The following is a 24,138-nucleotide window of genomic DNA, read 5'->3' as shown; positions in this document are numbered from 1 at the left end:
AAATATACCTTCATATCTTCGAGATAAAATAAAATATTAACAATAAACACTTTTTTTTTTTTTTTTTTTTTTTTTTTTTTTTTAAGGGGGGTTTTGAACTGTAACAATGGAGGTTTCATCATTCCGAAATCGAATAGAGAAGAAGGACAGGATAGGAGAAAGCCAGCTGTTCCGAGAACGAACCTTATCTGTTTAGGATAAAGTTCGTCTTGGGCGGAAATCGAACCCGCGACCTAGCGCTTACAAAGCAGAAGCGCTACCAACCAAGCTAACTAGGCTGGCACACATGTGATTTTTTTCCAACTAAGGAAATCCATCACTACTTACCTGACTTGATAGAGTAAGGATAGACATCCTGTCTGGCTACGCTGAGCATGTCTAGTACACTAATGAGAGCATCGGATTTACACGTCGTATCTTGGCTCCAGGGATACATGGCTATCACTTTGATCAGAGCCTTGGTCAAATACAGTATGCTTTGCTCAGGATTATCCTGCAATAACACGGGGGAAAAGAAAAGCTGTAAGAAGAATCTACTGAAGTGGGGATACTAAAATGACGAATCATGGGCTTTGGGGAAATACAAGACGAGGCCCAGGTACTCGTGTGTAACAACATCGGCACAACCTGCACTCAAAGTGATCTCTATTTGTGCTGCCCCACAGCCGTGGCAGTCGTAAAGCTCTGGAGGTTCACATGCTGAATTCATATGGACACGGATAAGTAAGGGGAAAATTTCGACAATTATTTTTTTCCAAAAGGTTTGATTGGGGGAACTGTAATAATGAGAAGGAGATTATAGGCGAAAGCCAGCCGTTCCGAGAACAAAGCTCAACTGTTTAGGATAAAGTTCGTCTGTTAGGTATTAGTTAACATAGGTACTGAATAAATTCTTACCGGTACGATAATAAGGAAAGATAACATCTGTCTCAAATAAGACAATACAAGACTGTCGGAATATTGTACTCTAATTTCCTGATCACCATTATTAGTCTTCTTGAGCTCTAGAACTAAACTGAGTGCCGCTTTCACAGTGGCATCCACTGAAACAAAACAAAGTTCACAATATTTAACACTTTCAATGCCACGCTGAATATGGTAAAAAAAAAAAAAAATGATAGAGTGAACTGTAACAGCGGAGATCTTATCATCCTGAAATCGAAGAGAGAAGGGCGGACAAGATAGAAGAAAGCCAGCCATTCCAAGAACGAAGCTTATCTGTTTAGGAATCGAAACCGCGAACCACTCTTCCATTTTTACTTACCCTGACCGAGGCAGTTATTTGAGAGTGCTACTTGAGCGGATAGGTAGTACAGTTGGAGCTGGGTCCAAGGGCTTTCTACGGATGGGATAGTAATGAAACAGTAGGCGGCACACGCTTTCGAACTTTTGCAGTTGGGCTTCATGGAAAGCTTATTGACACACTGTGGGGAGTGGAAGTGTATTCAAGATTTGGTATTGGAATAAAGGTAAAGAAACCACACGCAAAAAGCCCACTCTGAGCCTTAGGTGTAGCGGCGGATGCCCCAAGGGATGGGTTAAGAATCTTTTACGAATCTACAATGATAAAGAAATAGCAAAGATTGAGTGCGAACGGTATCCAATAGTAAAATTTGTAGCCAAAACCAAATGTCAGTCTAAAAACAATCACCCTAAGGCTGATGGAGAGGCTGACGAAAAACGCTAATCCCATCTGTACACGGGAAAAGGCCAAGAAAAAGAAATCGATAGTTTGATAATAAACTTTACTTACAAACATATTAAAGGGTTACAATCAATATTACACCTCCAAGATAAGGCCTAACTTTTACGACGACGAAGAAGAAGATTGGTAGGTAGTGGAATAAAATGGGCTTCATTGATTAATTTTTCAGATTAAGATGATACTTACATGTACCAGAGCAATAATCACAGGGTCCAGATTACTAAACGCTTCTCTAGCATCCACATAGAATGACAACTGATTACCATACACTTGAGCTCTCGTTATGAAGTCACACAGGAGTTGAGATACTTGCCGTCTCTCGTCATCTACAGAGAGAGCGCTGAAAAAAGGGGGAAAATATTTGATGTCCGGGGCCGCAAACTGAGTTCAAAACCGGTTTAACTTTATTTTTATTTATTTTTTAACTTTACCTCGCGACCTAGCGCTTGTAAATTATGATATTTGGGTCAACTTACTTCAGAGAGTTGTGTAGAAACTTGCACAATGTCATGATTGTGTTGACTATAATGACGTCATGTATAGGCTCGGGCGAGGTTTCGTACACCGCTTTCATCAGGTTCTTACACACATCTAGTCTGAAATGAAGATTATTTTGCAGTTGAAAGACAGTCCGCTAGTCTGTCTGGGGGACTTTAAACAGGGAGAATACCAGTCTGAAATTCCCCCTTCTTCTTCTTCGCCTTTTCCCGTGTAAAGACGGGGTCGGCGTTTTTCGTCAGCCTCTCACTCAGCCCTGATTAGGGTGATTGCTTTGGGCTGACATTTGGTTTTGGCTATAAATTTTACAAGTGGAAGCCCTTCGCACTCAACCTTTGCTATTTCTTTAGCAAGGGAAATTTAGGCTGGTATACTCCCTGTGTAAAGTCCCCCAGCCGGACTAAGCTGGTCTACTCCTAAAAAAAAGAAAAAAAAATGATGATAATAAAAAAAATCAATTATACTATTTCAGCCCAATCCAAGATTGCTTCATAAAGTTAGCTTCGGGCGGGAATCAAACTCGCGACCTAGCGCTTGTAAATTATATTTGGGTCAACTTACTTCAGAGAGTTGTGTAGAAACTTGCACAGTGTCATGATTGTGTTGACTATAATGACGTCATGTATAGGCTCGGGCGAGGTTTCGTACACCGCTTTCATCAGGTTCTTACACACATCTAGTCTGAAATGAAAATTATTTTGCAGTTGAAAGACAGTCCGCTAGTCTGTCTGGGGGACTTTAAACAGGGAAAATAACAGTCTGAAATTTCCCCTCCTTCTTCTTCGCCTTTTCCCGTGTAAAAAGGGGGTCAGCCTCTCAATCAGCCCTAATTAGGGTGATTGCTTTGGGCTGACATTTGGTTTTGGCTACAAATTTTACAAGTGGATGCCCTTCGCACTCAACCTTTGCTATTTCTTTAGCAAGGGAAATTTAGGCTGGTATACTCCCTGTGTAAATTCCCCCAGCCGGACTAAGCTGGTCTACTTCCTGTTTAACGTCCCCAAGATAGACAGATGAAACGTTTCATTTAAGTTTTAAATATTAATCTTTTCAATAATTCAAGATATGTATATCCACCTAAAAAAGTCAATTTTATCATACCTATTCTCATCGCGTAACAGCTCCAAGTAAGGCAGCAAATGTTCCATGCCCAGAATGGACATAATGGGAAGTGTACTGCTCACCCCCAGATTCATAATGAGAGCTAGCTCAGCACTGTGATGCTCGTACATTCGAGAGGGAGTCATGTGATGTATGATGTCACCGAGGAACCAGTTGAACTCGATACTCTGAGAAGGAAATTAAGCTTGTGCTTATACACAGAGCTAGGATAGGTTTGAAAATAGAAGAAAAAATAACCCTGAGAGTTCCCACTTGCAAGTTTCATCTGAATTTTTTTTTCTCTGAACAAGTGAGAACGGGCTCTTAATAATCGATTTTCTATTTTTGAAAACCGATAATCACTACCTGAACCAAGTGTGGAAGGTAGAATACTTGCTTATTAGGTCACGGGTTCGATTCCCATTCAGGCGAACTTTATCCTTAACAGATAAGATTCGTTCTCGGAACGGCTGGCTTTCTCCTATCCTGTCCTGCTTTCTCGATTCTATGCGGTTTGAAGTCGTCGCTTGCCTCTATCGTTGCTTCCTTCTACGTTCTCGATGCTCTATGCACTAAGCTCTCTGCTCTCTTCTTAGCATAACTCGGTAGATCTTTTTCTTCTTCCTAGCCTTTTCCTATTTAAATAGGGTCGGCGTTTCTTGTCAATCTCTTCCACGCAGCCCTATTGTGTACAAATAATAATGACTTACTGAAAAATGCTTGAGAAGAAATTTGGTCCACACTTTGGCACAGGTTACGTATCGGGTGGGGTCTTTGATTTGTGAGATGTGGCCCCACACCCCATTCAACGTGCCTAGGGGGTCTTCAGGGGGGTCATCTAGAAGTTGATTACCCAAGGTTGCCCACAGGATGTACTGGGACACGTCTGAGAGAGGAGAGAAAAAGTGAAGAGTAAATAAATGTTGGTTTTGAAGAGGATGAATTTCTAATTTCAAGAAGTTTTGTATGGGTGGAAAATATAAATCACGGCTTTAAGTGGTGGTTATACACAGAGCTTGGGGGAAAAAGGAAAAAATAAATAGGTAAACGAAATCTAAATAAAAGCCTAGGCTACCCCTTTGTATAGGTAAAAACCACCTTGAAAGGTTAAACAAAAAACGGAGGTACAAATACAAACATGCATAGGTAAATATCTCTTTGGTGTAGGTTAGAAAAGTAGGAACGAGGGAACATTACTGGTATCCTTTTCTTAACTTTACAATGATGGCTTTTCAATGAGTCTGTGGCGCTCTAATATCAAAAGGGACTTTTAATCCTTGAACACTAAAAGTGTTACCTTTAATAAATTTTGGAAACTGGATAACATGTCAAGTACTGATAATTCTTATTTTAGTAGTTTTACCTTTGCTCCCACAGGCGGCAATCATGGCGATAATTTGCGAGCACTTCTCCGCCACGAAGTACTTGGGAAACGCTTTCATCATGCTGTTCAGTAGGAGGCCGTTGTTATTCATAGCGCACACCTTGTCAAACACATTGTGGAGTTGTGGACTGGAGTAGTGGCGGATATTGAGTATCCATTCCAGTGCTGGAGAGTAGAGACACATGTAGGTGCTCATGTCTATCTTCTGCACGATAAGGTCTCCCAGGACGCATTTGTTAAGGAGCTGAGAAATAAATCGAAAATCAAACCACCTTAAAATTTAAACCCTATCCTCTCAGTGTATATTGCATTTATGTTAGCAAACTCTAATAATGTTAGAAAAAAAGTAATAATAATCAAATCATGAATTATTTGTGTTCAGGTGGGTTTACATTTACATGCTCAAGCCATTTGCACAAGCTGGCTTGCGCATGCCGCTTTGTTCGGTTTCCACAAAACTTTAGATTTCGGCCAAAGTCGCTCGAACTTGGTACAGAGATTCGATAAACTATGTAGCTCAAAAGTATCCTCGGGCCCTGTTTACAGAAGGTACGGTTCGGCCGTTATTCCGGACCAAAGTTCCGCTATTAATGGAGCAATAGCTCCTCAATTGTCTTCCAGAGGCTAAGTGTACCCCAAACCAGAAGCAGAGACAGAAAAAATAAAATAAAAAATATATCGACACCGTCGGGAATCGAACCCGGGACCTACGGTTGCAAGCCTCCTTTGACCTTAGTATAGAAACAAGTCTGGTGAGAAGTTAAAAGTCTGGCCCTAAATCATTTGCTGCGGTCCTACGTCCCCCCTAGGGATTCAAGGATTTAAGTCAAGTAAGTCAAGAGAGTCGCAACTCACATGGGGATAGGTGCGTAAGAACTCGTTGAAATTGTCATTGAAGAATTCGCTTAGTTGCATGGTGGCAGCAACATGACACAGATAGCATCTGGCATAGGCTGCTACTAGAGGATCCCCTATACCGCGCACCATGCGACACAGTCGGGATAATGCCTGGGGAGCCTCACCGTCTGTCAGAAACCTGGAATTAAAAAGGAAACGAAGACTGATTTACACGAAGGCCGGACAAAATTCATCCTAAACAGAAAAAAAAGAAGAAACATTTTAATTTTAATATTTAATTAAAAGATTTTAATAGTTCTTATTATAAGTAAAAATATTAGGTAAGGGGTATGTATATTCATAGAAGCTTAATCCATTTAGGGCTGTTTGCTTCTACACCTAAGCCTCGGATTGGACTTTTTGGGTACGGAGTTCAGCTGTACCAAAGTAGCTAAGGGGTACCTGTAACATTTCAACAGGGAAGCCTCGACCAAAATCCTGGGCACTAGTTCTCGTATGGACGCTATCTTGAAGAACCAATTCCTGCATGTCTCCTTAGCAGACTCGGGGACCATTTTGGACGTGAAGTTCTCAGGCAATCTCGTTGGCACGGGACTATTTGGTCTGAAGGGGGAAAAATAATAATTAAATAAATAAATCAATCACCTTTTTTGTGTTATTATATCACAATTTGGTGCTCACGGCAGCACTGTAGGTTTTTCCAAATATCTCAATAATTCAGCACACAATGTTTACCTACCATGCTGGCACCGGTCGCTATGCGCATTTATATGACATAGCTACTCATTTTCCTCACTAGCCTGAGTAATTTTCCAAATATCTCAATAATTCAGCACACAATGTTTACCTACCATGCTGGCACCGGTCGCTATGCGCATTTATATGACATAGCTACTTATTTTCCTCACTAGCCTGAGTAGGCCCCGCTACAACCAGTCACGGAATCAATCATTTGCATGATACAATTTTTTTGACCCCGCCGGGAATCGAACCCGGATCTCTCGCATGCAAGGCGAGTGCACGTAGCACACAATGTTTACCTACCATGCTGGCACCGGTCGCTATGCGCATTTATATGACATAGCTACTCATTTTCCTCACTAGCCTGAGTAGGCCCCGCTACAACCAGTCACGGAATCAATCATTTTCATGATACAATTTTTTTGACCCCGCCGGGAATCGAACCCGGATCTCTCGCATGCAAGGCGAGTGCACGCGTAAGAATTGTAATAATAAAACTTACGGGTAGTACTCTGCTTTGTTCCGCAATCTATCAAACACTAGTCGTCCAAACACATCCAGAATGTCAAACACCAGAGTACATTTACTCGGATAGAAAGTTATAGCTGTGGTGTCAACTACAAGTTTGGAACACTGAAACATACCCGTAAAAATACGATTTGATTAAGATACCTCAAGTTTAAGTACCTTGAAACTTTATCTAAATCTAATCTAATCTAATCTCTGAACTCTTGACGTTCTCGGCACGCTTGATATTCTACAATAGTTAAATAGGGTCGGCGTTTCTTGTCAGGCTCTTCCAGGCAGCCCTGTTGTACCTTGTGTCCTAATAATTTTTTCTCCCGTTACTAAAAACATTAAACCTAGGGGCAAAAAGCCCTAAAAACACTGAAACATACCCGTAAAAATACGATTTGATTAAGATTTAAGATACCTTACCTTGAAACTTTATCTAAATCTAATCTAATCTAATCTAAATCATGATTTATTTGTGGTGAAGCTGAGAGCTTCTTCACAATTTTTGTGGATATCACAGCATGACTAAGAGCCTCCTGTACTATTTCTGACATATCTATAGTTTTTCTTTTTACTTTGGTAATGCCGCCATTGGTCGCTACTCGATTAAAGTAGCTACTCAATTATTGTCCTCACGAGAAAACACTGAAACATACCCGTAAAAATACGATTTGATTAAGATTTAAGATACCTTACCTTGAAACTTTATCTAAATCTAATCTAATCTAAATCATGATTTATTTGTGGTGAAGCTGAGAGCTTCTTCACTTTTTTTGTGGATATCACAGCATAACTAAGAGCCTCCTGTACTATTTCTGACGTATCTATAATTTTTCTTTTTACTTTGGTAATGCCGCCACTGGTCGGTACTCGCACCCCGAACTCCAAGCACAGAGCCGAAAAAAAACCTCGGCCCCGCCGGGAATCGAACCCGGGCCTCCTGCGTGCAAGCCTAATGTGATACTCACTAACTCACTCGGCCACGGAGGTTGTCATACCTTGAAACTTTACTTCGTGTTAATAGGACGGGAGGCGCTTTGAACTCTTGACGTTCTCGGCACGCTTGATATTCTACAATACTTAAATAGGGTCGGCGTTTCTTGTCAGGCTCTTCCAGGCAGCCCTGTTGTACCTTGTGTCCTGATAAATTTTTCTCCCGTTACTAAAAACATTAAACCTAGGGGCAAAAAGCCCTAAAGGATGGATGGGTTAAGCTTCTACAAATCTTAAACCTAAACATTTTGTACCTGTATTGTGATTTTCAACGCTTTCACCCGTTGATCGGAATGCCAGGCTTGAGTTAGTTCTCTATTCAATGCTTCGATATGTTTCATGTATTCTGCTTGTGTCAAGTCACCCATTTCACGTTCACTTCCCTCCTCAAAGTCGTCTAACTGCTCCAGACGTTTCTTCAGTGTGGTTGTAGCTTCAACTTTGGCAGCTGAAAAATCCAAAAAATAAAATATCCAGCCTAGGTAGCTTGGTTGGTAGCGCGTCTGCCTTGTAAGCGCTAGGCTGCGGGTTCGATTCCCGCATTTTAGGATAATGTTCGTTCTCGGAACGTATAGCTTTTTCCTATCCTGTCTTCCTTCTTTATTCGATTTCGGGATGATTGACTATAATGACGTCATGTATAGGCTCGGGCGAGGTTTCGTACACCGCTTTCATCAGGTTCTTACACACATCTAGTCTGAAATGAAAATTATTTTGCAGTTGAAAGACAGTCCGCTAGTCTGTCTGGGGGACTTTAAACAGGGAAAATAACAGTCTGAAATTTCCCCTCCTTCTTCTTCGCCTTTTCCCGTGTAAAAAGGGGGTCAGCCTCTCAATCAGCCCTAATTAGGGTGATTGCTTTGGGCTGACATTTGGTTTTGGCTACAAATTTTACAAGTGGATGCCCTTCGCACTCAACCTTTGCTGAACCCGCGGCCTAGCGCTTACAAGGCAGACGCTCTACCAAACCAAGCTATCTAGCTTGTTTTAACTATTTTTACCTAGGTAGACTTCGATGTTCTTTGACTTGATTTGGACTCGAACCACCAACCTCCAGATCCGAGGTCCAACGTGTTGACCACTACACCAGTAAGATTGTTTGATGTAGAGGAAAATGGTGTGAACATTATAGGACTTTCTACTTTCTATTAGATCGCGGAACTAAAAAAAGGCATTTGAATAAAAAATATACTTGTATTTTAGATGACTCACCTTATGCTGGGTGTTCTCTTGAATATGCTCCAGTATGAGTTCTAGAACCTCAGTACACATTGAGTCTATCTCAGAGAGAAATTCCGGGTCATTACCATACAAAATGCTGTTGTTATCCACTGAAATTAAATACAGATCCTCCAAAAATATACCTTCATATCTTCGAGATAAAATAAAAATATAACAATAAATAAGTCTACAAACCCAACTTTTTTTTTTTTTTTTTTTTGTAACAATGGAGGTTTCATCATTCCGAAATCGAAGGGAGAAGAAGGACAGGATAGGAGAAAGCCAGTCGTTCTGGAGCGACATTATCTGTTAGGTAAAATCTGCCCAGTGTGGAAATCGAATCAGCAACTTAGTGCTTACAAGGCAGACGCGCTACAATCCAGGCTAACAAGGCTGGCTTTATGGTGACTTTGTCGCTCCTTAATTATAAATAAAGGAACTTTAGTAGGCTATATGAAGACTTATAGTTCATCCAGATCAATGTGACAGCAATGAGTCATCAACCTAAAGTGAAGGAACCAATCAGATTGCAGGAAATCCTTACATTGTTGCAATTCAGGTAAAGGTCTATTTTTGATAAACTCTCTCTTTTAAAATGCAGAGGTAGCTCTAACTTCAGAGGTTGGATTCCAGAACAGGTAGGGTGGATATCGCCTTACCTGACTTTGTTTTACTGTCGGAGGAAGCACTGTGCAATGTACCTTTCCCTTTTAAAGATTCTCTACCATTGCACATGTGACATGTTTGGCAACAATGCCTATTTTTTTTTTTTTTGCTGTCACATTAAGAGGTTTGACAGAGGGAACTGTAACTGCTATGGTCTTATCGTCCCGAAATCGAAGAGAGAAGGAAGACAGGATAGGAGAAAGCCGTTCCGAGAACGAACATTATCCCATCAGGATAAAAAATGCCCCGGGCGGGAATCGAACCCGCGGCCTAGCGCTTATGAGGCAGACGCACTACCAACTAAGCTAACTAGGCTGGCTTCCAAAAGGTTTGATTGGGAGAACTGTAATAATGAGAAGGAGATGATAGGCGAAAGCCAGCCGTTCCGAGAACAGAGCTCAACTGTTTAGGATAAAATATGCCCCGGACCGAAATTAAGCGTGAGACCTAATGCTTACAAGGCAAGCGCGCTACTTTCCAAGCAAACTAGGCTAGCAATGTAATTTTCATTCCATTTATTTGCATTTGTTAGTTGTTACGACTGTTATTTCTTAGCTGAAGTTTCGTCATAACTCATAAAAATAATAATAATAACAATAATAACAATAAACCTGTTAGGTATTAGTTAACATAGGTACTGAATAAATTCTTACCGGTACGATAATAAGGAAAGATAACATCTGTCTCAAATAAGACAATACAAGACTGTCGGAATATTGTACTCTAATTTCCTGATCACCATTATTAGTCTTGTTGAGCTCTAGTACCAAACTGAGTGCCGCTTTCACACTGGCATCCACTGAAACAAAACAAAGTTCACAATATTTAACACTTTCAATGCCACGCTGAATATGGTAAAAAAAAAAAAAAATGATAGAGTGAACTGTAACAGCGGAGATCTTATCATCCCGAAATCGAAGAGAGAAGGGCGGACAAGATAGAAGAAAGCCAGCCGTTCCAAGAACGAACCTTATTTGTTTAGGAATCGAAACCGCGAACCACTCTTCCATTTTTACTTACCCTGACCGAGGCAGTTATTTGAGAGTGCTACTTGAGCGGATAGGTAGTACAGTTGGAGCTGGGTCCAAGGGCTTTCTACGGATGGGATAGTAATGAAACAGTAGGCGGCGCATGCTTTCGAACTTTTGCAGTTGGGCTTCATGGAAAGCTTATTGACACACTGTGGGGAGTGGAAGGGATTGGAAGTGTATTCAAGATTTGGTATTGGAATAAAGCTAAAGAAACCACACGCAAAAAGCCCACTCTGAGCCTTAGGTGTAGCGGCGGATGCCCCAAGGGATGGGTTAAGAAGCTTTTACGAATCTACGATGCTAAAGAAACAGCAAAGATTGAGTGCGAAGGGTATCCAATAGTAAAATTTGTAGCCAAAACCAAGTCGAACTTTTGCAGTTGGGCTTCATGGAAAGCTTATTGACACACTGTGGGGAGTGGAAGTGTATTCAAGATTTGGTATTGGAATAAAGCTAAAGAAACCACACGCAAAAAGCCCATTCTGAGCCTTAGGTGTAGCGGCGGATGCCCCAAGGGATGGGTTAAGAAGCTTTTACGAATCTACGATGCTAAAGAAATAGCAAAGATTGAGTGCGAAGGGCATCCATTAGTAAAATTTGTAGCCAAAACCAAATGTCAGTCTAAAAACAATCACCCTAAGGCTGATTGAGAGGCTGACGAAAAACGCTGATCTGTACACGGGAAAAGGCCAAGAAAAAGAAATCGATAGTTTGATAATGAACTTTACTTACAAACATACTAAAGGGTTACAATCAATATTACACCTCCAAGATAAGGCCTAACTTTTACGACGAAGAAGAAGATTGGTAGTGGAATAAAATGTGCTTCATTGATTAATTTTTCAGATCAAGATGATACTTACATGTACCAGAGCAATAATCACAGGGTCCAGATTACTGAACGCTTCTCTAGCATCCACATAGAATGACAACTGATTACCATACACTTGAGCTCTCGTTATGAAGTCACACAGGAGTTGAGATACTTGCCGTCTCTCGTCATCTACAGAGAGAGCGCTGAAAAAAGGGTAAAAAAAAAAAAAAAAAAAAAAAAAAAAAAAAAAAAAAAAAATTATACTATTTCAGTCCAATCCAAGATTGCTGCATAAAGTTAGCTTCGGGTGGGAATCAAACTCGCGACCAAGCGCTTGTAAATTATGATATTTGGGTCAACTTACTTCAGAGAGTTGTGTAGAAACTTGCACAATGTCATGATTGTGTTGACTATAATGACGTCATGTATAGGCTCGGGCGAGGTTTCGTACACCGCTTTCATCAGGTTCTTACACACATCTAGTCTGAAATGAAGATTATTTTGCAGTTGAAAGACAGTCCGCTAGTCTGTCTGGGGGACTTTAAACAGGGAGAATACCAGTCTGAAATTCCCCCTTCTTCTTCTTCGCCTTTTCCCGTGTAAAGACGGGGTCGGCGTTTTTCGTCAGCCTCTCACTCAGCCCTGATTAGGGTGATTGCTTTGGGCTGACATTTGGTTTTGGCTATAAATTTTACAAGTGGAAGCCCTTCGCACTCAACCTTTGCTATTTCTTTAGCAAGGGAAATTTAGGCTGGTATACTCCCTGTGTAAAGTCCCCCAGCCGGACTAAGCTGGTCTACTCCCTGTTTAACGTCCCCAAGATAGACAGATGAAACGTTTCATTTAAGTTTTAAATATTAATCTTTTCAATAATTCAAGATATGTATATCCACCTAAAAAAGTCAATTTTATCATACCTATTCTCATCGCGTAACAGCTCCAAGTAAGGCAGCAAATGTTCCATGCCCAGAATGGACATAATGGGAAGTGTACTGCTCACCCCCAGATTCATAATGAGAGCTAGCTCAGCACTGTGATGCTCGTACATTCGAGAGGGAGTCATGTGATGTATGATGTCACCGAGGAACCAGTTGAACTCGATACTCTGAGAAGGAAATTAAGGTTGTGCTTATACACAGAGCTAGGATAGGTTTGAGAATAGAAGAAAAAATAACCCTGAGAGTTCCCACTTGCAAGTTTCATCTGATTTTTTTTTTCTCTGAACAAGTGAGAACGGGCTTTTGATAATCGATTTTCTATTTTTGAAAACCGATAATCACTACCTAAAACAAGTGTGGAAGGTAGAATACTTGCTCATTAGGTCACGGGTTCGATTCCCACTCAGGCGAACTTTATCCTTAACAGATAAGATTCGTTCTCGGAACGGCTGGCTTTCTCCTATCCTGTCCTGAACACAGGATAGGAGAAAGCCAGCCGTTCCAAGAACGAACCTTATCCGTTGAGGATATAATCCGCCCTGGACGGGAATACTTTTCTTACGATTTCTGAAGGACTTGTAATGTGGGATATTTGGGCTGGAAATATTGCACGGTTCGTTTCAGATAGTTTTCATCAATATCCTGCTGTTTTCTGCACAGTTTCAGTAGATTGGACGCCAGAGATGTACCGGATGGATCAGTGAGTAGGAGACAGCGTACGAATAGCTCAAATGAAGTGACACCCTGTAATTAGAAACCCATTTTCTTTCCTGCTGTTTTCTGCACAGTTTCAGTAGATTGGACGCCAGAGATGTACCGGATGGATCAGTGAGTAGGAGACAGCGTACGAATAGCTCCAATGAAGTGACACCCTGTAATTAGAAACCCATTTTCTTCGTTTTATTTGCATGGCCACCAACCACATTTTTTCCTCCAATATGTTTGATAGAGGGAACTGTAAATGCTAAGGTCTTATTGCCCCGAAATCGAACAGAGAAGGAAGACAGGATAGGAGAAAGAAAGCCGTTCCAAGAACGAACATTATACGCTCCGGTCGGGGAATGTCGGGGATAAAATACGCCCCGGTCGGGAATCTCCTGTCCTGCTCTCTCGATTCTATGCGGTTTGAAGTCGTCGCTTGCCTCTATCGTTGCTTCTTTCTACGTTCTCGATGCTCTATGCATATGCGCTAAGCTCTCTGCTCTCTTCTTAGCATAACTCGGTAGATGTTTTCTTCTTCCTAGCCCTTTCCTATTTAAATAGGGTCGGCGTTTCTTGTCAGTCTCTTCCACGCAGCCCTATTGTGTACAAATAATAATAACTTACTGAAAAATGCTTGAGAAGAAATTTGGTCCACACTTTGGCGGTCGGGAATCGAACCCGCGGCCTAGCGCTTACAAGGCAGACGCTCTACCAAACCAAGCTATCTAGCTTGTTTTAACTATTTTTACCTAAGTAGACTTCGATGTTCTTTGACTTGATTTGGACTCGAACCACCAACCTCCAGATCCGAGGTCCAACATGTTGACCACTACACCAGTAAGATTGGTTGATGTAGAGAAAAAAGGTGTGAACATTATAGGACTTTCTTCTTTCTATTAGATTGCGGAACTCCACATCTCACAAATCAAAGACCCCACCCGATACGTAACCTGTGCCAAAGTGTGGACCAAATTTCTTCTCAAGCATTTTTCAGTAAGTTCTTATTATTTGTACACAATAAGGCTGCGTGGAAGAGACTGACAAGAAACGCCGACCCTATTTAAATAGGAAAAGGCTAGGAAGAAGAAAAAGATCTACCGAGTTATGCTAAGAAGAGAGCAGAGAGTGTAGCACTTTGGCACAGGTTACGTATCGGGTGGGGTCTTTGATTTGTGAGATGTGGCCCCACACCCCATTCAACGTGCCTAGGGGGTCTTCAGGGGGGTCATCTAGAAGTTGATTACCCAAGGTTGCCCACAGGATGTACTGGGACACGTCTGAGAGAGGAGAGAAAAAGTGAAGAGTAAATAAATGTTGGTTTTGAAGAGGATGGATTTCTAATTTCAAGAAGTGTTGTATGGGTGGAAAATATAAATCACGGCTTTAAGTGGTGGTTATACACAGAGCTTGGGGGAAAAAGGAAAAAATAAATAGGTAAACGAAATCTAAATAAAAGCCTAGGCTACCCCTTTGTATAGCTAAAAACCACCTTGAAAGGTTAAACAAAAAACGGAGGTACAAATACATACATGCATAGGTAAATATCTCTTTGGTGTAAGTTAGAAAAGTAGGAACGAGGGAACATTACTGTTGTAAGTGGTGGTTATACACAGAGCTTGGGGGAAAAAGGAAAAAATAAATAGGTAAACGAAATCTAAATAAAAGCCTAGGCTACCCCTTTAGGTATAGGTAAAAACCACCTTGAAAGGTTAAACAAAAAACGGAGGTACAAATACATACATGCATAGGTAAATATCTCTTTGGTATAGGTTAGAAAAGTAGGAACGAGGGAGCATTACTGTTGTCCTTTTCTCAACTTTACAATGATGGCTTTTCAATGAGTCTGTGGCGCTCTGATATCAAAAGGGACTTTTAATCCTTGAACACTAAAAGTGTTACCTTTAATAAATTTTGGAAACTGGATAACATGTCAAGTACTAATTAAAACTAAAATAATTCTTATTTTAGTCGTTTTACCTTTGCTCCCACAGGCGGCAATCATGGCGATAATTTGCGAGCACTTCTCCGCCACGAAGTACTTGGGAAACGCTTTCATCATGCTGTTCAGTAGGAGGCCGTTGTTATTCATAGCGCACACCTTGTCAAACACATTGTGGAGTTGTGGACTGGAGTAGTGGCGGATATTGAGTATCCATTCCAGTGCCGGAGAATAGAGGCACATGTAGGTGCTCATGTCTATCTTCTGCACGATAAGGTCTCCCAGGACGCATTTGTTAAGGAGCTGAGAAATAAATCGAAAATCAAACCACCTTAAAATTTAAACCCTATCCTCTCAGTGTATATTGCATTTATGTTAGCAAACTCTAATAATGTTAGAAAAAAAGTAATAATAATCAAATCATGAATTATTTGTGTTCAGGTGGGTTTACATTTACATGCTCAAGCCATTTGCACAAGCTGGCTTGCGCATGCCGCTTTGTTCGGTTTCCACAAAACTTTAGATTTCAGCCAAAGTCGCTCGAACTTGGTACAGAGATTCGATAAACTACTATGTAGCTCAAAAGTATCCTCGGGCCCTTGCTTGCGCATGCCGCTTTGTTCGGTTTCCACAAAACTTTAGATTTCAGCCAAAGTCGCTCGAACTTGGTACAGAGATTCGATAAACTATGTAGCTCAAAAGTATCCTCGGGCCTTGTTTACAAAAGGTATTCCAGTTGAATCGGGAAAAACAGGTACAGTATCTATTACTTTTAGAACCTTGCACAAGCTTACATATGAAAGAACAGTAGGTAGGTACCTTCCCAAGTCCCAATAAATAATCAACCAATGATAGGAAATCCTCATGAGGCGGACTGCACCTTGAAATAGCCAACAGTGTATGTTGTTCAAGATATCACCTATCTATTTACCAACCATGCACAATACTGCCTCGGTAGTGTAGTGGTCAAGACGCTCACTTGGTAAACAGGAGGGCGTGGGTTTGATCCCAGCCGAGGCATGGAATTTTATCCTCATTTATTTGAGACTTTGACCACATAATAATGGAGCTCTAAGGGTTAGGTGTTAGAAAACGCCTCCGGGATTAACCTCGACAAATTAAAGAAACAGTTGTCTAAATAAAAATAATCAGTAAAATTTACATTGAATGTTTCCTTCAAATTAAATTGATCCCCAGGGCAGTGTAAACCTGTACCCTTGACAAATGGACTATCCAAATGTGTTGTGTATTTCTCTCAAACATAGCACCTTGATACTTGCCGTAATGATCACATTTTTACAATCAAATATTGATCTGACAAATGGCCAATCTCATTAATTATGAAGCTGTTAGGTATGTTGGTAGTTGATAAAACCAGGATATGCTAGATTTAAATCCTAGCCTTATTAATTAAAAACCTCTGGCTTACTTGATTGGATTTGATGTTAGCTTTGAATTTCAGGGGGTGATCTTTCACTTCTTTAGAAGAGAGATGTTTCTTGTGTATTTTATCAGGTTGTCTGTCTTTGCAATGCCTGAAACAATATTTCAAAGGTAAGTAGGTATTAGTTCTTTATCTAGGTACATATTTATCATTCAATCTATATCAATAGCGAAGGTTGAGTGCGAAGGGCATCCACTCGGAAAATTTTGTTTAGCCCAAACCATTATTTGTCCTCAAAGCGATTAAAGCTGATTGAGAGGCCGGCGACAAACACCGACCCCATCTGAACATGGGAAAAGGCGAAGAAGAATTAGATAATCTAGGAGTATACAGAGAGCTTGACCCCTGAAGGAGAGAGAAAGATCGACCGGATTGCGAAAGCACGGTCTTTACACATATCAGACAAGTAAGAGATAGTGAAGGAGTGATACTGAAGGATGAGAATAGGATCAAAGGGAGATGGAGAGAATATTTCAATACGCTGTTGAATGAAGAAAACCCGAGAGAATTGTCAAGAAGAGAGAAACCAAACCAAGGAGTAGTTTGTAAGATAAAGAGTTGGTGAGACATTTCCCATTAAACTTTTGACCTGAAAAGGAGTCTGAGTGAAGCCTACAGTTTACTGAACTAGTAGTTTATTCTGTCTTGTTTTTTGTTTCAGAGCCGATGTGTGTATGTCTGATAGAGTGTCCCAATCAACGCGTCGAACGAGTGGTCACAGGTCCAGGGGGTTTAAAAATACGAAGGATAGCGACAACAGCCGAAGAAGAGCTAGTTTGATAGTTAGGGTGAAACAGAAAAACCAAAAGAAATAATAACTTTGCCAAAACTTGGAGGTCAACTTTGTTCACTACACTCAAGAATCAAAACTCTAGTTCTCCTACAATGAATAGAAAGGGGTCCATAGCTTACCACTCAAATGTTTTAGATGGCATTCTCAAGCTTTTTGTCCTTGTAGTAGTGATATTGAGATAAATCCCAAGTGCAAAGGCTAAGAAAGAGAGTTTTCCTTGATATGGACACTGGTTTTCATGACAAAATCACTGAAACAAATTAATTTTTTGAAACAAAATTATAAACCACTCACAACATGACTTGACTTTAGGGGTTTTATGTCACAATGACTGAGGCCTTCTTATGATGGGACTTGTAATATTTTGTGGCACACCCCATTTTTATTTTGTTTTGTATCCTAGTTTAAATGCTACATCTAGTCATGGGTTAGATTTTTGCCTGGCCAGATTTGATCCTGAATGAATGTTTGTTCTTGGAACAGCTGGCTTTCTCCTGTCTTCCTTCTCTCTTTGCTTTTGGGACGATGAGACCTTAGCAGTTACAGTTCCCCCTATCAAACCTCTTAAAAAATACTTGATAACAGACACAAACAAATAGTATTTGGTTGTTAACAACTTGAATTCGATAAGCTACCCACCTCCAGTCTCACATTCATCGTACATACCTGGAAAAAGTCAGAAAAAGAACAGGATTGTCCTTGGTCTGGATATCAAGAACGTCCAAAGTTGCTTAACTTTAGTGATCTATCGCCCCTTGCTTAGTGCAAAAAGTAGTCCTACCTGAAAAACTTTTTCCGGAAAATGAAATTTATGATTTCACAAATTCAAAATTTACCGCCATCCGCCAAGATAATGGAAAACAAATATGGCCGGTGCGCCGGTGTAGCGGTAAAATTTGAAAAGTAAACAAATGTGTGAACCTGTGTACTGAGAAAAGTTCAAGAAATCAGAATTCAAAATCAAAGGTCCTGAACTTTAACTGAAGAATTGAATTTGATAAGCTACCCACCTCCAGTCTCACATTCATTGTACATACCTGGAAAAAGTCAGAAAAAGAACAGGATTGTCCTTGGTCTGAATATCAAGAACGTCCAAAGTTGCTTAACTTTAGTGATTTATCGCCCCTTGCTTAGTGCAAAAACTCAAAAAGTAGTCCTACCTGAAAAACTTTTTTCGGAAAATGAAATTTATGATTTCACAAATTCAAAATTTACCGCCATCCGCCAAGATAATGGAAAACAAATATGGCCGGCGTGCCGGTAAAATTTGAAAAGTAAACAAATGTGTGAGCCTGTTCAGCCTGTGTAAAGGAAAAGTGAAAAGTTCAAGAAATCAAAATCAAAGGTCCCGAACCTTAACTGAAGTGTCTACTAACAAGCTCAATAAACGATCAGAAAGAAGGAAATCCTTCCAGTTGAATCGGGAAAAACAGGTACAGTATCTATTACTTTTAGAACCTTGCACAAGCTTACATATGAAAGAACAGTAGGTAGGTACTTAAAGAAAAGCAGGTCCCAAGTCCCAATAAATAATCAACCAATGATAGGAAATCCTCATGAGGCTGACTGCACCTTGAAATAGCCAACAGTGTATGTTGTTCAAGATAATCACCTATCTATTTACCAACCATGCACAATACTGCCTTGGTAGCATAGTGGTCAAGACGCTCGCCTGGTAAACAGGAGGGCGTGGGTTTGATTCTAGCCGAGGTATGGAATTTTATCCTCATTTATTTGAGACTTTGACCACATAATAATGGAGCTCTAAGGGTTAGGTGGTAGAAAACGCCTCCAGCATTAACCTCATCAGTTCGTCTATGGTCCACTCTGGTTTGGTTTCAAAGTGAGAGATAATGGCAGCATGTGTGGGAGACACGGTGAGGTTGAGAGTACGACCGTATTTGAGTTCGATTTCGAGCTTCACAGAACCCAGGTGGGGTTTCCAGTTGAGTGTGCGATTACCTGAAAAGTCAAGTTTTATTACGTGGTTTGATAGAGGGAACTGTGTAGGGCTGCCTGGAAGGGATTGACAAGAAACGCCGACTCTATATTAGTAGGAGGAAGAAGAAGAAGAAGAAGAAGAAGATAGAGGGGACTGTAACAAAGAAGGTCTTATCGTCCCAAAATTGAAGAGAGAAGGAGGCCAGGATAGGAGAAAGCCAGCCATTCCGAGAACGAACCTTACCTATTTAGGAATCAAAACCGCGAACCACTCTTTGGCCAACACCTGAGAGCAGCCGCACGCGTTTCGTTCTTATTGGAACTCATCAGTTAGACATAGCTCTCAGGTGCTGGCCAAGAATTTGGAAGTGTTATTTATACTTCAGAGATGGAAATTGTGGAGAAACGAGAACCTGCGTTTTCTATCTAAGATTATATTTGTGTTGAGTGTTGTTGTGAGCGCCACAAAGTTTTCAACGAGATTTTAGCACAAATTAACAAAAACGAAACCTTAAAATCCTTCTAAAGGGTGTCCCAATAAGAACGCAAGATTTGAAAGGGTCATAACTTTTTTATGCATTGCTTTATCTTGCCCTGGGCACCCAAAACCCCTTGAAAAAAAACCCCCCCTATTAAACCCCTTAAAAAAAAAAAAAAAAAAAAAAAAAAAAACGGTAATCCCATAGTACCTACTTTTTTCGCCTCCACTAAGGTAACTCGAAATCATGGACAGTTTCTCATCGGTGGTATATTTGTTGAGAATGGCTGATCTTCTACTGGTCCAATCATTATCTGGTGTTGATTCTTCAGTGGGCGAATTGTCAGTCATGGAACTCTCCTATGGGATCAAGAAAAGAGACAAAAGGAATGACAAAAAAGTAGTTATTGAAGTTGCTTTTGTGCCTTAAGTATCAGGGGGTCCAATGATAATGTCGGAGAAAAAATTCTGTCTCTCTGTTCTGCTGATTGACACCTGTTTTTTTTTTCCCTCTTTCTACAAGAAAATGGCTCAAAGTACTGGTAAACCATTCATAGATAAAGATACATACCTACAGACTTATTAATACTCTTTATGATTTTGGACTTCACATTAGACTTATAGGTTATAGGGCAAGAACATACACACCTAATATAATGAGTTACCTACCAATGGCAGCCCTTGTGATAAATAAAGTAAGTATGAAGGCAAGAAGAGACCTGAATGGCAATAGTTTTAAAAAGTTTTCAGTAGCTACTAGGTACTTATGGAACATTGTAAGTAAAAATGGCAGCCCTTGTGATAAATAAAGTAAGTATGAAGGCAAGAAGAGACCTGAATGGCAATAGTTTTAAAAAGTTTTCAGTAGCTACTGGTAAGTGGAAGAAGAAAAGAACACAACCACTCTGGCTGTATGGTTGGGCCAAGGGCCATTTTGGCAATACCAAAAAAAAAATACCTATGAAATATAAACATTATTTATTTTAATATGTCGGTACCTACAGTAAAATGAACTAAATCACTAAACCAAGTACATCCTTTGATAAAATCTAATAGATTGAAATGAGATGAGAAGATTAATAATTTAATTGTACCTATTTTTTTCCAGGTTGATTCCTTAAAGAAGAAAAGATTTCTCCTAGATATGGCCCGAATACTGACGAATGACACCCTGAAGAAAATCACTGATGATTTAAAATCCATCAAATATATCCCCGAAACTGAAAAAGCCCTAGAGAAAAGAATATCCGAAAGCAGAGGTTATTCCAATTTCAACGATATCTTCATGGTATCCGCCCTCGAAGGGACGGGTATTGACGATCTTAGGGTAGGTTTTAGTTTAAATGAACTTTAAAAATACCTAAGCTGAACTTATTATTATGTATTTATTTTTCTATCAGACTTGAAGAGACTACGGTTTTAAAATAATCAAGAACTCTGTTTAGTTGCTGTATACTCGTTGACATAGGTATCAGCCAGTATTGATTTTTTTTTTTTTCTTTCAAAAGGTTTGATAGAGGGAACTGTAACTGCTAGGGTCTTATCGTCCCGAAATCGAAGAGAGAAGGAAGACAGGATAAGAGAATGCCAGCCGTTCCGAGAACGAACCTTATCCCTCCCGGATAAAATCCGCCCAGGGCGGGAATCGAACCCGCGGCCTAGCGCTTACAAGGCAGACCCGCTACCAACCAAGCTAACTAGACTGGCTCTTTTTCTCAACAGAATTTTCTTCTCTCTCAAGCGAAGACATCACCCTGGCTGTTCTCTCAAGAGATATTCACAGATCAAGATCCGGTGGTTATTATTGAAGACACAGTGCGAGCTCGTATGCTCAATGATTTACCTCAGGAAGTTCCTTACCGCGCTGGCGTTCAAGTGGAGTATTTGGATTTCGACCGAGAACGTAAGCTTAGAATCTACAAGGCTACGCATTTAAACAGAGCAAATAAATGAGAGGAGGAATTATTATGTAATTTAGAATTCGATAGTCTGTCTGCCTAAGGGACTATTAACAGAGAGTAGATCAGCGTTTACTAGGGGACTATAAACAGGGAGTAGACTAGTCCAAATTCCCTTACGCTATATCAATAGCGAAGGTTGAGTGCGAAGGGCATCCACTCGGAAAATTTTGTTTAGCCCAAACCATTATTTGTCCTCAAAGCGATTACTCTAAAGCTGATTGAGAGGCCGACGACAAATGCCGACCCCATCTGAACATAGGAAAAGGCGAAGGAAGGGAGTAGACTAGTCCAAATTTCCTTACGCTATATCAATAGCGAAGGTTGAGTGCGAAGGGCATCCACTCGGAAAATTTTGTTTAGCTCAAACCATTATTTGTCCTCAAAGCGATTACTCTAAAGCTGATTGAGAAGCCGACGACAAACGCCGACCCCATCTGAACATGGGAAAAGGCGAAGAAGAATTAGATAATCTAGGAGTATACAGAGAGCTTGACACCTGAAGGAGAGAGAAAGATCGACCGGATTACGAAAGCACGGTCTTTACACATATCAGACAAGTAAGAGATAGTGAAGGAGTGATACTGAAGGATCAGAATAGAATCAAAGAGAGATGGAGAGAAAATTTCATTACGCTATTGAATGAAGAGAACCCGAGAGAAGTGTCAAGAAGAGAGAAACCAAACCAAGGAGTAGTTCGTAAGATAAAGAGTTGGTGAGACATTTCCCATTAAACTTTTGACCTGAAAAGGAGTCTGAGTGAAGCCTACAGTTTACTGAACTAGTAGTTTATTGTTTTTTGTTTCAGAGCCGATGTGTGTATGTCTGATAGAGTGTCCCAATCAACGCGTCGAACGAGTGGTCACAGGACCAGGGGGTCTAAAAATACGAAGGATAGCGACAACAGTATATTTGTTGAGAATGGCTGATCTTCTACTGGTCCAATCATTATCTGGTGTTGATTCTTCAGTGGGCGAATTGTCAGTCATGGAACCCTCCTATGGGATCAAGAAAAAGAGACAAAAGGAATGACAAAAAAGTAGTTATTGAAGTTGCTTTTTTTGCCTTAAGTATCAGGGGGTCCAATGATAATGTTGGAAAAAAATTCTGTCTCTCTGTTCTGCTGACGGACACCTGTTTTTTTTCCTCTTTCCACAAGAAAATGGCTTAAAGTACTGGAAACCCATTCATAGATAAAGATACATACCTACCTACATACTTATTAATACTTTACATTAGACTTATAGGGCAAGAACATACACACCTATTATAGAGTTACCTACGTACTAGTAAAAGAAAGAAAAAATACTTGCCTGAGTAAACTGAGTGAGAGGGTCAATTCCATCCAGAGTAGTTGAGAGAGGATCTTGAATAACATAGACATCTGATACCTGGCATGAAACAAATTAAAGAAACAGTTGTCTAAATAAAAATAATCAGTAAAATTTACATTGAATGTTTCCTTCAAATTAAATTGATCCCCAGGGCAATGTAAACCTGTACCCTTGACAAATGGACTATCCAAATGTCTTGTGTATTTCTCTCAAACATAGCACCTTGATACTTGCTGTAATGATCACATTTTTACAATCAAATATTGATCTGACATATGGCCAATCTCACTAATTATGAAGCTGTTAGGTATGTTGGTAGTTGATAAAACCAGGATATGCTAGATTTGAATCCTAGCCTTATTAATTAAAAACCTCTGGCTTACTTGATTGGATTTGATGTTAGCTTTGAATTTCAGGGGGTGGTCTTTCACTTCTTTAGAAGAAAGATGTTTCTTGTGAATTTTATCAGGTTGTCTGTCTTTGCAATGCCTGAAACAATATTTCAAAGGTAAGTAGGTTTTAGTTCTTTATCTAGGTACGTATTTATCATTCAAAGGCATGGAATTTAATTTTTAAACTGTTTGATAGTTAGGGTGAAACAGAAAAACCAAAAGAAATAATAACTTTGCCAAAACTTGGAGGTCAACTTTGTTCACTACACTCAAGAGTCAAAACTCTAGTTCTCCTACAATGGATAGAAACGGGTCCACAGGATAAAGGCAGTACTGAAAAGAAAAAGTCGAGGGGCCATTTCAAAGGGGGAGATAATTAGATAAAGAATGTAAAAAATGAGAACCAAGACATACCTCCGCGGACGCGAGGTTGCTGATGTGTCCTCTAAACGTAAGAGTATTTAAGTGGACTGATATCTAATGCTAAAAACTCCTAACTCCTAGCGCAGGCAAAAATTAGAAAAAAAAAATCAACGCATCACCGTTAGTAGAGTTAAATCCACGGTGTGGTTGGGTATTTCGTATAAAAGTTGAAGTTATGCGTATAAAAGAGGAACAATCACCTGGCACGGTATTATTCTTGTTCTTGCTGGGCGACTCACTGGTTTCTTCCTCAATCAATACAAAGTTC

At 40.2% G+C, this 24,138-nt stretch overlaps 2 protein-coding genes and 2 long non-coding RNA genes across 6 annotated transcripts; 2 read left to right on the top strand and 2 right to left on the bottom strand.

Moving 5' to 3' along the window:
* Positions 1-304: 304 nt before the first annotated feature.
* LOC103506261 (UPF0505 protein C16orf62) lies at positions 305-23,539 on the bottom strand. Of its 2 annotated transcripts, none has more exons than XM_026821373.1 (15): positions 23,439-23,539; positions 23,035-23,112; positions 19,979-20,123; positions 8,051-8,244; positions 6,790-6,920; positions 5,988-6,149; positions 5,544-5,724; positions 4,668-4,932; positions 4,015-4,190; positions 3,305-3,492; positions 2,765-2,884; positions 1,892-2,045; positions 1,265-1,424; positions 898-1,043; positions 305-493 (listed from the first exon to the last, which is right to left on the bottom strand). In XM_026821373.1, exons 3-15 carry the CDS (start codon positions 20,112-20,114, stop codon positions 320-322), a joined length of 2,187 nt encoding a protein of 728 aa, XP_026677174.1. In that variant the 5' UTR covers positions 20,115-20,123; positions 23,035-23,112; positions 23,439-23,539; the 3' UTR covers positions 305-319. The 2 variants fall into 2 exon arrangements, with proteins under 2 accessions (XP_026677174.1, XP_026677175.1); XM_026821374.1 differs by lacking the exon at positions 2,765-2,884 and adding an exon at positions 2,182-2,301.
* LOC113466182 lies at positions 4,024-14,440 on the top strand. The gene is made up of 2 exons (XR_003390656.1): positions 4,024-4,057; positions 14,313-14,440. It is a non-coding gene; the product is annotated as an uncharacterized LOC113466182 (long non-coding RNA).
* LOC103506231 lies at positions 16,607-18,539 on the bottom strand. Of its 2 annotated transcripts, none has more exons than XR_003390655.1 (3): positions 18,382-18,539; positions 17,464-17,594; positions 16,607-16,642 (listed from the first exon to the last, which is right to left on the bottom strand). It is a non-coding gene; the product is annotated as an uncharacterized LOC103506231 (long non-coding RNA). The 2 variants fall into 2 exon arrangements; XR_541208.3 differs by lacking the exon at positions 18,382-18,539 and adding an exon at positions 18,011-18,132.
* Positions 20,435-22,753, top strand: LOC113466172 (GTPase Era, mitochondrial-like). Its single transcript, XM_026821350.1, has 4 exons — positions 20,435-20,458; positions 20,872-21,090; positions 21,486-21,666; positions 22,530-22,753. Exons 1-4 carry the CDS (start codon positions 20,435-20,437, stop codon positions 22,751-22,753), a joined length of 648 nt encoding a protein of 215 aa, XP_026677151.1.
* Positions 23,540-24,138: the final 599 nt, after the last annotated feature.

Source organism: Diaphorina citri, unplaced genomic scaffold (genome assembly GCF_000475195.1).
Source record: "Diaphorina citri unplaced genomic scaffold, Diaci psyllid genome assembly version 1.1 scaffold224, whole genome shotgun sequence".
NCBI classification, from domain to species: Eukaryota; Metazoa; Arthropoda; class Insecta; order Hemiptera; family Psyllidae; genus Diaphorina; species Diaphorina citri.
This window is presented reverse-complemented; position numbering and strand designations above follow the sequence as displayed.